At 46.9% G+C, this 15,049-nt stretch overlaps 1 protein-coding gene across 3 annotated transcripts in view; it reads left to right on the top strand.

Annotated features, from left to right (window-relative positions):
- Nucleotides 1–714: 714 nt before the first annotated feature.
- The window catches only part of XIAP (X-linked inhibitor of apoptosis), a 40,081-nt gene continuing 25,746 nt past the window's right edge, over nucleotides 715–15,049 (top strand). Inside the window, exon 1 of one of the 3 annotated variants that reach the window (XM_083159330.1) lies at nucleotides 715–803. Coding sequence is in view for 1 of the 3 variants with exons in the window: in XM_083159325.1 (XP_083015451.1) it covers nucleotides 1,497–1,524 (28 nt within the window). In the remaining 2 variants the exon portion in view is untranslated. Of the gene's footprint in view, nucleotides 884–1,481; nucleotides 1,525–15,049 lie in introns of those variants that run through there. The other 2 variants (XM_083159328.1, XM_083159325.1) reach the window with 2 other exon arrangements.

The following is a 15,049-nucleotide window of genomic DNA, read 5'->3' on the forward strand; positions in this document are numbered from 1 at the left end:
TTTAAAATTGTACAGTGCGGCTCTTAGGACCCGAAAATCGGGTCCCATCGCATTCCACTAAATAAGGCATGCGATGGTATGCGATGGGCTCCGTGCTTGGAAACAAGTACCCAGTAATCTAATGTTCCTTTTTCTTCATTTGTAGTATTTTGTTTAAACTTTCCATACAATATTGACATTCTTATTTACCACCCCGCTAGCATATTGCCCAACAGAAATGTACTTCTGGGCACAGCCGCTATAACATACCTCCCAACTGTCCCGATTTCCGCGGGAAAGTCCCGATATTCGGGGACGTTCCCGCGTCCCGCCCGGGGCCGCCATTGTCCCGCGGTGGTGGTGGTGGGGGGGACAGTTGGGAGCCCCCCCCAGCCTGCCAAGAATAGACGCTGTGCGCATGCGCACAGCGTCTATTCAGCGCCGACGAGCAGCGAAAATGGGGGCGTGGCCTCGCGGCAGTACCGCGATTATAGACCACGCCCCCTTCCCGATAGGCCACGCCCCCCGAAAAATCACGGCGCGCACCCTGTCCCGACCAGGCACCTCCAAAAGTTGGGAGGTATGGCTATAATTATACAGATGAACCCTCAGTGTTCTCTGTTTAATAAGAAACTACATACAAATGTAATTATTACTAACCATAACATGTACAATGTTTTTTTTTTTTTTTGCTTGTTCGTTTTTTTGGTGCAACCAGAGACCTGTCATCCTTCTGCACAACCATTAGATGGCAGTGCGTGATTCACAGTTTACATCTCTATAGCAGGAAATCCATCTGTGTGAGAAATAATTTCTACTTCCAGGTAAAGGAACAAATTTAGTACATGGCTTCCTGTTCTCCATAATAGGGAACAAGTTCTTCTGGTCTGCTTGCTTGTGCAATGTAAGTGATGTGTGTGTGTGTAACCAATTAGCTGGGCTTATGTACTGCGTTGGCTGAGCATAAAGCGCTAGTCATACAGTACCTGTATGCAGGGTGCCTAGCGAGTATTATCAGATCACCCCATCAGTTACCTTCTCTTACCAAGTACTTATTGTATGTTGGATTGCTTTCCTACAAGGTGCTAGTAATAGCTGAGCAATATTCAGTCATTTCTGTAATTGCAGAATGTTAAGTACAGCAATGATTCGCAGGTGCTACCTATGGACGTAGTTTTATATGCAAATTGCAGTGTATTAGTGTTCAGCATGGAACCATTTTACAGGAATCTGTTTAGTAAATACGATTAGCTGAACGCCCTTAGCTGACTGGGATACCCACATCATGTATTTTCTGATTAGTTTGGTGTGTATCTGGTAATGTAGGATTATTAGCATACCCTGTTTATTGTGTACAGGGACTATGTAAAAACCGGACCGGACTACACTCCGAACCGCCGGACAGGACATCACAATCTGCAGTCCAGAGCTCTACTTTATGTTCTATAATATCAGCTAAAAACAGCACCTGGGACTCTCCTTTTAATGATGATAATCCCACACAAGGAACCTTTTTTATGCAAATATTTATAACTCCTGTCACAGGTACATTTCTTGAAGTTCATGGACATTGAAACATTAAAATAAGGGTATGGGTAAAACCCAGACCAGGACAAAACCCCTGGACTGCCGGACCAGACATCAAACTCTGCAGTTTGGAGCTTGTAGCGTCCGGTCCGGGGGGTGTCCTGTCCGGGGGGTGTCCTGTCCTGGGGTGTCCTGTCCGGGGGGGCTGCCTGTCACACCTGTCACCAGGTAGAGGAGGGGGGGTAGAATAAAGTCTCCCTGTATGGTCCGGGCATGTAGCAAAAACCGGGCGGTCCGGACCACACGGGGAGGCTGTAATCTCCCCTCCCCCATGTCCCTGGTGATAGCTATCACAGGGACCCCCCGGACAAGACCCCCCCCCCTGAACAGGACACCCCCCGGACCAGACCCTACAAGCTCCGGACTGCAGATTTTGATGTCAAGTCCGGGTCCGGTTTTTACACTTTTGCACTTTTTGACAAGTCCCACTACATGATAGACTGTATGTATGTTTGGGTGTGGATTTAATGATCACAAACGTTAAAAGCTCTTCTTAAATGACAGGGAGGGAGATCATCGCTATTGCTGTCCTTGTGAGTTTCCCCAAATACACAGCTGAGATATTTTCATTAATAAATATATACTGTTAATCTGGCTATGTCATGATCTTTAACCCTTTGAGTGCCAAGGGAATTTGACAAAATAGGTGTGAAAATTGCCAAGGAAACGGGGGTTTTTTTTTTTTATTAACCCATTGAGTGCCAGCGTTGCTGTGAGAGATCCTCAAACGATTTGTTAAAAATGCCAGCGCCGCTCACAGCGACTGTTCTTTTTTTTTTTGGTGCAATATTTAACTAAACTTTAATCAATTAACTTGGCTATATTTGTATTTATTTATTCTAAAAGAACAGTGTCTGTGGGCGACTCGGGCATTTTAAGTGGATATTTTGAGGATCGCTCACAGCAATGCTGGCACTCAAAGGGTTAAGGAATAGATGTTAGGTTTGCTCTTTTGGGAGGTCTGTTATAGAGCTACCCAATGTGTTTGCGTTCTATTTTGCTGTATATTAATAGGAATTCAATTAGCTGTGTGTGTGTGTGATTTATTATAAGTTATTTAAATAATGCACACTTATTCTGTAGCGCTTTACAAAGTATATATAAACACACTTGTCCTTGCTCCATGGAGCTTACAATCTATATTCCTTACCACATGTACACGCACACACATACATACATTCTAGGGTTCATTTTTGTTGGGAGCCAATTTACCCTACCAGTATATTTTTGGATTGTGGAAACACACACAAGTGCAGAGAGAACATACAAACTCTGCACAGTTAGGGCCATGGTGGGAATCAAACCTATGACCTCAATGCTGTGAGGCAGTAATGCCTAACCATTACACCATCTGTGCTGCCCTTATGTTGTAGTGTTATACCCCTTTCACACCAGAAATGCAGGGACAAACCCGGGAATTACATTCCCGGGACAAGCAGGGACATTCCCGGGTTAGGACCCATTCACACATGCTTTTGAAGCAGGGACAACCTGGGTCGGTACCTTTCATACCATGTTCTCATTGCCGCCCCTGCAAAATCCCGGGTTTTTCTTGCCGGATTTTTGGCAGGGCACAGAGCTTGTCAGCTCAACAGACCCCCTTCATACTGCACTTCAGACCCAGGAATTTCCTGTGTCTGCCCCTTTCACACTGCTTTCCATGGTCTGCCTTCCAACAAGTGTGTGGAATTTGATTGGGTGTTGGGAAATGTATACAAATTGCTGTGATTGGCTGTTTAAAAAACAGCTTTTATTGGCTGGCTGTCACATATCACATGATTACATCCCCCAATGAGCTTGTTTTTTGGCATCATGTGTGAAAAACACGGGTCTGTGCTGTTCACACTGCCGTACACCCATGCATTACCCAGGAAAAACCCTGCAAAAAACCTGTGTCTAATTCCCAGGGCGTAACACCCGGGAATTTCACAAAGACCCTTTCACACGGAGACAGGACACAGGAAATTACTGCTTGCCCTGGCAAATACCCGGGTTTTTGCGTCAGTGAGAACGGGGTATTACACCAAACCCGGCTTGACCCTGCATTTATCATTGAAAATGGCCTTTTTTAGGCCCAAATTACATCATTGATTATTAAAAATTAGACACAAAACATTTTTAGTGTTTTAACCTTTTGTTTACTTCAAGAAAACAAATGAAAAGGCATATAAAAGTATAAAACATTGCCTATTTCTAGGCACAAAAGTACAAGATAAATACAACCTGAAATATAAAGGCACATTATTACACAAATCAAACAACCCCCCCACCCCCGCCCCCCACAAGCATCAAACATCCCCCCACCCCCCCTTACACACATTAAACATCCCCCCCACCCCGCCCCCTAAACACGAACATATTGACCTTATGAAACAGGCCAACATTTTTGTAAACTTGAAAAGTGCTCGGCAAACATCGGTCGGCCATTGTAATCAACAAACCTGTTAAGTGCACAGGCATATAAAGTGTCCAACTGTCTGCATATAAATAAAATAACACCCTAAAAACCCAACTTACCCCCGCCCCCCTACCTAAATGAAAAATGTGCCCTTACAACAGCAAGACAATTTTAAACTGCCTATTGCAATTGCCTGTATACAGGGTATTCAGGTAAGGATGGTGGCGGGTTAGGAGGGTCATAGTATGGACCTCTGGAATACAGCGGGCAGCTATGCTCAGGGGCAGTAGGGCCTTGGTTAGCTGGGTGCATGTTGTTACCCACAAACCGAGGTAGGATGTGTTCCAGGAACTGGAATTGACGGTCTTGGTAGTTGTGCAAGCTGCGCTCTTGGTGTCCCATTATCTGCGTTATGAAGGTCTGCTGCAGCTCTCTTTCCGCCTCGATGAAACAGAGTTGCCGGGGATCCTCCTGTCACTGCATGTTGTTGTCCATGTCGCGCAGTTCTTCACAGAGCACCCTGGTCATTTCCCGTACTGCGAGCTCTACTTTGGTGACTTTGCGTTTCCGTAGGAGAAAAAGGCATCAGAAAAAGCAGTGGTGTGATCGTATGTGTTTGTGGCCTACTCCCACATACACTTGATACCAGTGGTCGAAGTGGGGCGGTATACAACGGTATACCATACCGCCACTTCTCCACTGTCAGTCATTTTTTTTTTTTTTGTAAGTAATAGGAGTGTGCAGACTAGCGTCTGCACACTGCTATTACTATATGCATAGCACAGCAGGCCCAGCCCTGACCGGGTTAATGGGGCCGGAGGCAGGGGCGAGCATTAATTGACAGCCCAGAGCTGCCAACGATTGGGGGAGGCAAAAGAAGGAGGAAGCTTAGGACTCACGTGAGGGGAAGAGGGCAGCGTGCGGCAGGAAGGTGAGGAGGAGAAGCATGGGTCCAGCCACCTTGATTGGAACCCCGCAGCCAGCCGGAGAAGAGAGAGCGGTGAGTGACGGCACGGGAGCGAAGAGGAAGAAGGCCGCGCGTCACCGTGACCCCCGCCGACCTCCAGCCGGGTGAGTCAGACAGGAGGCGCAGTGCAGCATCGCCCGACCTGCCGTTTGCACAGGAGGCTGTGACCCCCGCTGACCTCTACACACAGCGGGCGTCGGGAGCGGGGAGGCGCAGTGCAGCAGCGCCTGTCAAGCAGAGAGAGAGAGAGAGCGCCTGCACACATGGCTGGCTCTCTCTGTAGTGCTGGACTCGGCAGTGCTGGGCTCTGTAGTGCTCCACTCTGTAGCGCTGGATTCTGTAGGGCTGGGCTCTGTAGTGCCCCACTCTGTAACACTGGGCTCTGTGAGGGGCTGTAGGACTCTGTAGGGCTGGGCTCTGTAGTGCCCCACTCTGTAACACTGGGCTCTGTGAGGGGCTGTAGGACTCTGTAGGGCTGGGCTCTGTAGTGCCCCACTCTGGAACACTTGGCTTTGTGAGGGGCTGTAGGACTCTGTAAGGCTGGGCTCTGTAGTGCCCCACTCTGTAACACTGGGCTCTGTGAGGGGCTGTAAGTACAGCCCCTCACAGAGCCCAGTGTTACAGAGTGGGGCACTACAGAGTCCAGCGCTACAGAGTGGAGCACTGCCGAGTCCAGCACTACAGAGCCCAGCAGCCGTGGGACCCAGTACTTGCCGGCCATCCTGTGTAGCTGGGTCCCACACTAGCGTTCCCTGGAGGGTACACAGCACCGGCGTAGATCTGTGAACCCCAGCCAACCCCTGTCTCCCTATCCCTGCAGCAAAGAGACAACCATTTATTTATTAAATATACTTATTTATATGCCAGCAGCCCACCAAGCCACCATGTGAGATGAGCTGCATCGGGTGCTGGGCCGGGGTCAGGGTGCCTGGGGACATGACCACGCCCACTTTAGCCATGACCACGCCCCTTTTAAAAGTAGCCACGCCCCCTTGCCCCGAGCGCGCACGCCTTTGGCGCGCGAATAATTACATCCTTATTTTTTGCATACCCCCACTTCTAAATTTCCACTTCGAGCACTGCTTGATACACTACCAAACTTTTCGGCAGACGGTTATGGTGGTGTATAGTGCAGCATTACTGTGTATTGGAATGCAAGTGCTTAGGACATTAAAGCAAGGAGAAATACTTACTATTGGTACGCATCACAGGGAGAGCTTTCTGGGGTGTCGCAGGCACATCACTCTCTTGGATGGTTTCTGCACTGGTGCCGGTTATGCTGTCATCTGCATGGTTAACGGAGGAGTTTAAATCGGTGTCATCTTTGACAAGTATCGGTGATGTTGGCCCAGGTGATGTTGGCCCAGATTGGGTACTGTCCATCGACTGATTGTCTTCATCAACCACTGATGAGAGAGTGGCCGAGCTGGAGGATGACAGGCTGATGGGGTCACTCAGCGCAGTGTTGCCAAAACATGCTGTGCACAGCTCGTAAAAGATCCAATCTTGCCTTGCAGCCCCGCTCTTATTCCGATTGCGGTCATGTATGCGGTTGAATAGCTTCTTCAGCCCCTTCAGCTTGTTCACCACTTGCTGCTGGCTGTGGACAAAGCCCTGCGATGCCAGGACCTTGGCAATGTTGTGGTATATCTGGGCATCCTTCACAGTGCCTGTAATCTGGCGCCGGATCTCCTCTTCCCCTCTGATGCTTAACATCTCCCTCACCTCTTCGTTTGTCCAAGACATGGCAGCCAGACTTGCAGGGGTTAAAACCCACTTTTGCCCAACTTGCAGGGGTTAAAACGCACTTTCCGCAACAGCACATGCACTCAGTCTCCCTGCACGCTGTTTGCTGCCTCTGGGCGTGTCTGTGAGCGTCCAGCACAACAGGAAGTTGCTCTGCTAGCAAATCAGCGTTAGCTGACATCCGCAGAGGCAACACAGGAAGCAGGGACATGTCCCCGCACCTTTCACACCAGCCAGCAGTCCGGGAAGGACCCGGGAGTAACCCTGCTACCTAGCAGGGTTGGACATAGGCGAATCTAGAATTATGGTAATGGGTGGTCCCAGATCTAGACACAACAGCAGGGGGACCTTTTGCGCGGCGTAGCCGCGCTGCAAAAAGGGGGCGTGACCTCATGGGAAGGAGGCGTGGCATCACAAAAAGGGGTGTGGTATTACACTTTAGACCATACACAGTAATGCCCATTACACATTTTAGCAAACTCCGTAATACCCATTACACATAAAGACACACGCCGTAATGCCAATTACACATAAGGCCACACACCATAATGCCCATTACACATTGTGCCACATATCATGATGCCCATTACATACTATATAACAAACCGTAATGCCCATTACATATTTGCCACATAAGTGCTGCTTACCTACATGCTCATTGCTAGGGGATTCTTGCTTGATGGCACCATAGTACCCATTACACATGATGCCGCACACCATAGTACCCATTACACATGATGCTGCACACCATAGTACCCATTACACATGATGCCGCACACCATAGTACCCATTACTCATGATGCCGTGCACCATAGTACCCATTACACATGATGCTGCACACATAATGTCCCTTACACATGATGCTGCACACATAATGCCCCTTACACATGATGCTGCCCACCGTAATGCCCCTTTGAAATAATACCCCTTTCACAACAGAAAATGCAGGGATTTACCCGGGAATATGGTCCCAGGATCATGCAGGGACATTCCCAGGCTGACCCTTTATACACCAGCCTAGCATTTTCTGGTTTGAGGGGGAGAGACAACCACTCCCCTCTCCCTACCCCCCTTTAACAAGCCAGCTATATCTTTGGAACCAACTGACCCATTTACATGAGACCAGTATCATATTGAAGAACTTTTGAGTTGGCTTTGAATGATTTAGGTCCTGTTAAACTGGGCTGTTTGGTTCCAGAGAAATCTGCCCTCAAAGAACATAAACAGTCATGAAATTACATTTAAGAAATGAAAAAAATAAAAAAAACGGTTTAACCTCAATATCCCTGGAACCAATTAATCCATATAGATCCAGCCTGGTATCAGATTGAAGGCCCAGCGATTTGGGTTCGACTGAGATCAACCTTGAGCTTCAGTGATGCAGAAGGGGGAACTGGCAGCCGTTGAACTGGGTGGGGGTCCCATGTTATCCTATAGGGAAAACGTTCCAGCTTTGCCTGCCCGTATCTCCGGTTCCCAGAGGGCTAGAGACACGGGGCTGGGCTCGTTGGAAAGCCCCATCCCTCAGCTACAAAATTGGCAAATGGGTGGTCCTGTGCACCCCCGGACCACCCCCTAGATTCGCCTATGGGGTTGGATTGCCGGCAAATTAGCCCGGGATTTTGTCCCGGGAACCTTTCACACCAGCGCTAGTACCGGGTTGTTCCCGGACCCAACCCGGGAATTTAGGCAGGTGTGAAAGGGGTATTAGGAGGGTGAATGTTTGATGCATTCACCCCAAACCAATGGAGTGAATAAAGTAAGTAATGTTTTTTTACGAACGTAAATATAAGATATACAAAATGACAAATTGTCAACATACCAGATCATTTGATGAAAGCATCCTGCTAATTACCAAAATCTGTTCTAACAGTAGTTGCAGATTATACAGCTATGTACTCTGAGTTGTCATCAGGGCTGTTTCTGCAAACTTTGGCCTCCAGTGCGAATGCAAAATAAAAAATGTACCCTGCCCCCATAGACAGTGAAAAAATAAAACATATGTGCATGCCTATTACACCCCATGCAATTATACCATTTGCACCATATTATGCGCCACACAGACAGTAATGCCACTTGCACCATATTCTCTTATATTGCGCCACACAGACAGTAATGTCCCTTGCACCATATTTATGCCCCAAATAATTATGCCACACTACCTGCTTATTGTGAGGAATTTCATGGTATTTGCTCCTGCCAGTGCCTCTTTTACCATCTAGTAAATATTTCTTCCAAAATGCCATTTTGGTTGGGACATTTTTCAACAGTATTCCATGTGGACAGCTACACTGCATGGAATACTGTCTGAAGGACACAGTGGCCATGGCCGCAGGTGCCCCCTCTACGTCTGCATGGCTCGCCCGGCCCTAGAAATAGTCCTGGTTGCCATTAATAACAATGTAACAGACAGTACGAAAGACAAGAGTATGTTTGTATTTAGCTAGATTTATTTGGTTTTGTTTAGCATTACTCCAGCACAATATTTCAACAGTAAAGTATTTCAATCACATGATGATCTCAAAATCTGATAAAAAGCCCCAAGGGTGGCCAAGTACGTAACACTGATTCTCTGTAAATAATCACTGTGAGAAACACAAAAAAAATATTGTGGTACATTTTTAACTATTACTTCTCACTTCTACATCTCTCCATATAAGACTTTTTTGTGTTTCTGGTACTTGTTTCCTAGCAGGGCGCCCAGATTTCCTACGTACGCAAACGTAGTGAAATCGCATCTCATCGCATTGCATGGTACATTTTAACCGTGCAATATTTCATTGTACAAGCACCCATGCCATGAGATGTGATGAGTGCTTACAATGAGATGTGATGTGATGTGTGCTTACAATTGTAAGCACCTACGCCATTGTTTAGCGTCAACCCCATTATCCACGCCACCCCGTAGCGTGGAGAGCGGCGGCGGAACGTATCCTCTGACCTTTTCATACCCCCACTATCCATGCTGTTGTGGAGTTGATATTAGATAATGTGGCGAGCGCGAAGCGTGGCGATCGTACGCGGATAACTTTACATGTATTCCGCGTATGCTCGCCACGCTTCGGGCTTGGTGGCTCGCTGCGCTAGCCACACTATCTAAAATCAACTCCACGCCGACGTGAATAGTGGGGGGTATGAAAAGGTTGGAGGACCCATTCCACCGCCGCTCGCCATGCTTCGGGGTGGCCTGGATATTGGGGTTGGCGCTAAACAATGGTGTAGGTGCAGGTGCTTACAATTGTTAGCACACATCACATCTCATTGTAAGCACCCATCACATCTCATGGCACGGGTGCTTGTACAATGAAATATTGCACGGTTAAAATGTACCATGCAATGCGATGAGATGCGATTTCACTACGTTTGCGTACGTAGGAAATCTGGGCCCAATATCCAGGCCACCCCGAAGCGTGGCGAGCGGCGGTGGAATGGGTCCTCCAACCTTTTCATACCCCCCACTATTCACGTCGGCGTGGAGTTGATTTTAGATAGTGTGGCTAGCGCAGCGAGCCACCAAGCCCGAAGCGTGGCGAGCATACGCGGAATACATGTAAAGTTATCCGCGTACGATCGCCACGCTTCGCACTCGCCACATTATCTAATATTAACTCCACAACAGCATGGATAGTGGGGGTATGAAAAGGTCAGAGGATACGTTCCGCCGCCGCTCTCCACGCTACGGGGTGGCGTGGATAATGGGGTTGACGCTAAACAATGGCGTAGGTGCAGGTGCTTACAATTGTAAGCACACATCACATGACATAGCATCACATCTCATTGTAAGCACCCATCACATCTCATGGCATGTACAATCAAATATCGCATTTGGTGCCATACGATCTTATGCAATATTTCATTGTATAAGCACTCCTGTGCAGTTAACATGGACATCGCACAGCACTATAGATGGTACGCGATGTGATGCGATTTTCCTACGCAGAATAGCACACTAAGCTATTTACTTAGTGGGCGCCCTGCTAGGAAACAAGTAGCCATAATTATTCTTAGTCTTAGCTCAATACTTTGTTGATGCACCTTTGGCAGCAATTACAGCCTCAAGTCTTTTTGAATATGCCATAAACTAAACTTGGCACATCTATCTTTGGCCAATTTCACCTAATCCTCTTTCCAGCACCTCTCAAGCTCCATCAGGTTGGATGGGAAGCATTGGTGCACAGCCATTTCAGATCACTCCAGAGATGTTCAGTCGGATTCAAGTCTGGGCTCTGGCTGGGCCACTCAAGGACATTCATAGAGTTGTCCTGAAGCCACTCCTTTGATATCTTGGCTGTGTGCTTAGGCTCTTTGTCCTGAACCGTCGCCCCACTCTAAAGATCAAGAGCGCTCTGGAGCAGGTTTTCATCTACGATGTCTCTGTACATTGCTGCATTCATCTTTCCCTCAATTCTGACTAGTCTCCCAGTTCCTTCTGCTAATAACATCCCCAGAGCATGATGCTGCCACCACTGTGCTTCACTCTAGAGATGGTATTGACCTGGTGATGAGCGGTGCCTGGTTTCCTTCTAACATGATGCCTGGCATTCACACCAAAGAGTTCAATCTTTGCCTCATCAGTCCACAGAATTTTGTTTCTCATGGCGTTACCATCACTGGGTGCATTTTGGCAAACACCAGGCGGGCTGCCATGTGTTTTTTTTACTAAGGAGTGGCTTCCGTCTGGCCACTTTACCATACAGGCCAAATCGGTGGACTGCTGCAGAGATGGTTGTCCTTGTGGAAGGTTCTAATTTTCCCCCAGAGAGGAATGCTGTAGCTCTGACAGAGTGACCATCGGGTTTTTGGACACCTCCCTGACTAGGGACCTTCTTCCCCAATTGCTGAGATTAGACAGCTGGCCAGCTCTAGAAAGAGTCTTGGTGGTTCCGAACTTCTTTAATTTATGGATGATGGAGGCCACTTTGCTCATTGGGACCTTCAAAGCAGCAGATATTTTTCTGTACCCTTTACCAGATTTGTTCATGAAGACAATCCTGTCTCGGAGGTCTAGAGACAAATCCTTTGACTTCGTGTTTGGATTGTGGTCTTACATGCACTGTCATGTGTTGGAGCTTATATAGTGTTCCTTCTAGGAACAGGGGCGGACCTGGCCCACTGACGTCACTGTTCTGGGTGGTCCCGGGCTGCCGACATCACAAAAGGGGCGTGCCTGGCCGCCGTGATGAAAAGGGGCTGGCCTGGCCGCCGCTGTCAAGAAAAGGGGCGGGCCTGGCCGCCGTCGACACTGTGACGCTATATACTGTGGCGCCGGGCTTCCCCGGTATCACCATAAGAGTAGGAGGCAGGCTGTTTAGCGGGGTGCTGCCAGAGGGACAGGGCACATTTTGCCCTTTAAAAATCGGGCAGGACGCAGCGCCTCGCTAAAACAGCCTAGCGGGAACACTATTATATAGACAAGTGTGTACCTCTACAAATCATGTCCAATCAACTGAATTTACCACAGGTGAACTCCAATTAAGCTGTAGGAATATCTCATGGATGACCAGTGGAAACAGGATGCACCTGAGCTAAATTTTAAACTTCATTGCAAAGGCTGTGAATACTTATGTACATGTGATTTTTTTTCATCTCAGCTGTGGGAGTTATTCTGCTATCCATTTTTGAAGGATGTCATATGGGTGTGTGGTCGGGAGCGCTGAACAGAAAAAGTACTATAGTACTGTACTCTTCTTACACCCCCTGCAGCAACGCTCAGTAGCAGTTTTTGTCCAGGAAAATTGTATGTGCAGTGCAGCCACCTATCCTCTGATGATATTGGGTTGTTATTGAAGGATATTTGAGAGGAGGTGAGAACTTTAGAAGAATGGCAGAATGATAGTTTCTGATTTAGTTATGTCAAGCTCTTGCTAGAAAATGTCAGCCGGGTCGGATCCAGGATCATGAACCCCAGTCCGAGTCGGCATTCTGATTTGAAGGCGGTTTAAAAGGCTCAAACCCTGGTTGTGTGTCCACTAACCAAGTTGCTGCCAGAGTTATAACTGTGAACGACACAGGTCAGCCGTGAAAAACCTAGGTCATACTAAAAGCTTGCTGATTGGCTGAGTATTCAGAAGGCTCCCCCTATGGTTTGTGACAGGCAATGCAGACAGTCTAGACTTGGGTGTAGCGTTAAGGCAATGACCTGGGAGAGAAAGGGGTCTGACAGGGCTTGAAACAGTGTTAAGTATCTTGTGCAGGGCTTAAAATTGAAGTTGTAAAAAGCAGACTAGTGTACCAGAAACAAACCAAGAAACCAAAAAGATTATTATTATTACCAGTTATTTATACTGCGCATACATATTCTGCTGCGCTTCACAGAGAATATTTCAATTTTCACATAAGTCCCTGCCCCAGTGGAGCTTACAATCTATATTTCCTATATGTACATGCACACAAATTCATTCTAGGGTTCATTTTTTTTTTTTTGGGGGGGGGGGGGGGGGGGAGCCACCAGTATTAATCATTTCTGATTACTGTCATCTGTGTTGCACAGGTTATTTGATAAGAGAGGTGTTTCACCACAGGTGATGGTAATCATACATTTACAGGTAATGGGCCCCATACATCAGCAATCACAATTAATGGATTTCCAGATCCAGGGATTTTTTGGCCAGATATATGGATTCTACAATCTATTTGACTTGCCCACACATTACAGATTTATTTCAGTGATCGGCAGATTTTTCCATCTAAAGATTGCATCTTCATATCTGGAAATTGCCCAATCGATTGTCATTTCAGCTGTTCATAATGTAAATAGATGAAGAAGACGAATTGGGAATGCCCACAGATATAAAAAAGTTCCGCAGATAATACCAGATTATTAAGCATGTTTAAAAATCTGATTAAGCAATCGATTGGCGATCCCTATTAATTTTTGATTGGGATTGCCAAAAGGGGGAGCCCACACATCTAAAATTAATTGTGGCAATCATCTCCAGATCTCAGGATTGTCACAATTAATTGCTGATGTATGGGGGCCATAAGTCCAGGAATAGAGCATTCATTAGATCTCCCATTAAAAGGAGAGAGACTTGTTTTGTGTGAAAACATAAATTCAGTGAAACTTGTGTGCTTCTTCTGCCACATCCCTTAAATGCCAGCGCTTATTGGGGATTTTGCCCCTTGCTTGTGGCAGCTGAAAAAAACTCACTGATAAGACACAGCCCATTCCTGCTTCTCGAAGCTAATAGGATAGACCCATGTAAAGCAATTTCTTGCAATCAATGATCACATGTAATTGGATCCAACCCCCTTATTGGACTGACCCCTTTTCAGACTCAGACTGGCCTGTTGGGGAACTGGTGTTTTTTGACCCTGCTCATTTTTTTTTTTTAGGGGGATGAGTCCTGACTCAAACCTTTAATGTTGCCGGGCAGTCCGTAAGGAATAACTAACCTGGCAGTTGGATGATTTTGTTTTTCACCGCCAGGCAGTCATCAGCTATTGAGTAAGGATGTGTATTTGTGTTGACACTGATTGAATGGACAAACAGTTGTGGTGAATTAAAACAATTTATTTGATGCAAAATCATATGCATACATGCATATGAGACTGGTGGGGTATTGGGGAATGTTGGGAGAATGGGGGAGAGAGGGCTGTGAGTCCAACCGTGTCGGGCGGGTGCTAGGCACAGGTGGGTTTGTGAGCCAAAACCCCACTACACCTCCTGCGGTGACTGTGGTCTGTTTTGCGCAAGTGGGTGGAAAAGTCTTAGGGCTGGGATAGGCACACTGATCCCGCTGGTGGTGGGTGGATAAATGCCACTGGGGGTCGAGGAAAGTGCAACAGTGTCGCCAGGAGCCAGCCCGTCTCATGGTCCTGACGGTGCACTTCACACTTAACTGATACCCTGGAGGATTCTCCGTTCCGACCGTCCCTCGTCACTCTGTGTTAATCTTCTCCCGCTGGTGCCTGTGGATAGTGGGGTAGTCTTCAAGGATGGGCAATAATTCAGTTTGGGTGGATAATGTGTTGTGAGAAAGTGGTATAGCGGAGGTGTTTACGCTAAGAGTGGACACTAGTTGTATATGGAACACAATATATCTTTATGTTGGTAGTCTGTATTTTGCAGTATATCATTATACAATACAGAATATAGCCCATCTGTATTTACTGCAAAATACAGATGGGCTATATTCTGTATTGTATAATGATATACTGGATTTTTATTATAAGGATGAGAACTTATATTTGTGTTACTTGGAAATGCTCCCTAAGTTAAAATCTATATTGAGCCCATTTGGCGTTAGTGTGAGCTGAAAAATCCATAACATTTCCCTTTTATCTAGGATATCTGCGAAGTAACCCCCCTCCAGTTTTTCTTAGGTGCTTCAATGGCACTTTAAAATGGGAGGAAACACTGTGTTGTTCAT

Source organism: Crinia signifera, chromosome 9 (assembly GCF_055691185.1).
Source record: "Crinia signifera chromosome 9, ASM5569118v1, whole genome shotgun sequence".
NCBI lineage: Eukaryota > Metazoa > Chordata > Amphibia > Anura > Myobatrachidae > Crinia > Crinia signifera.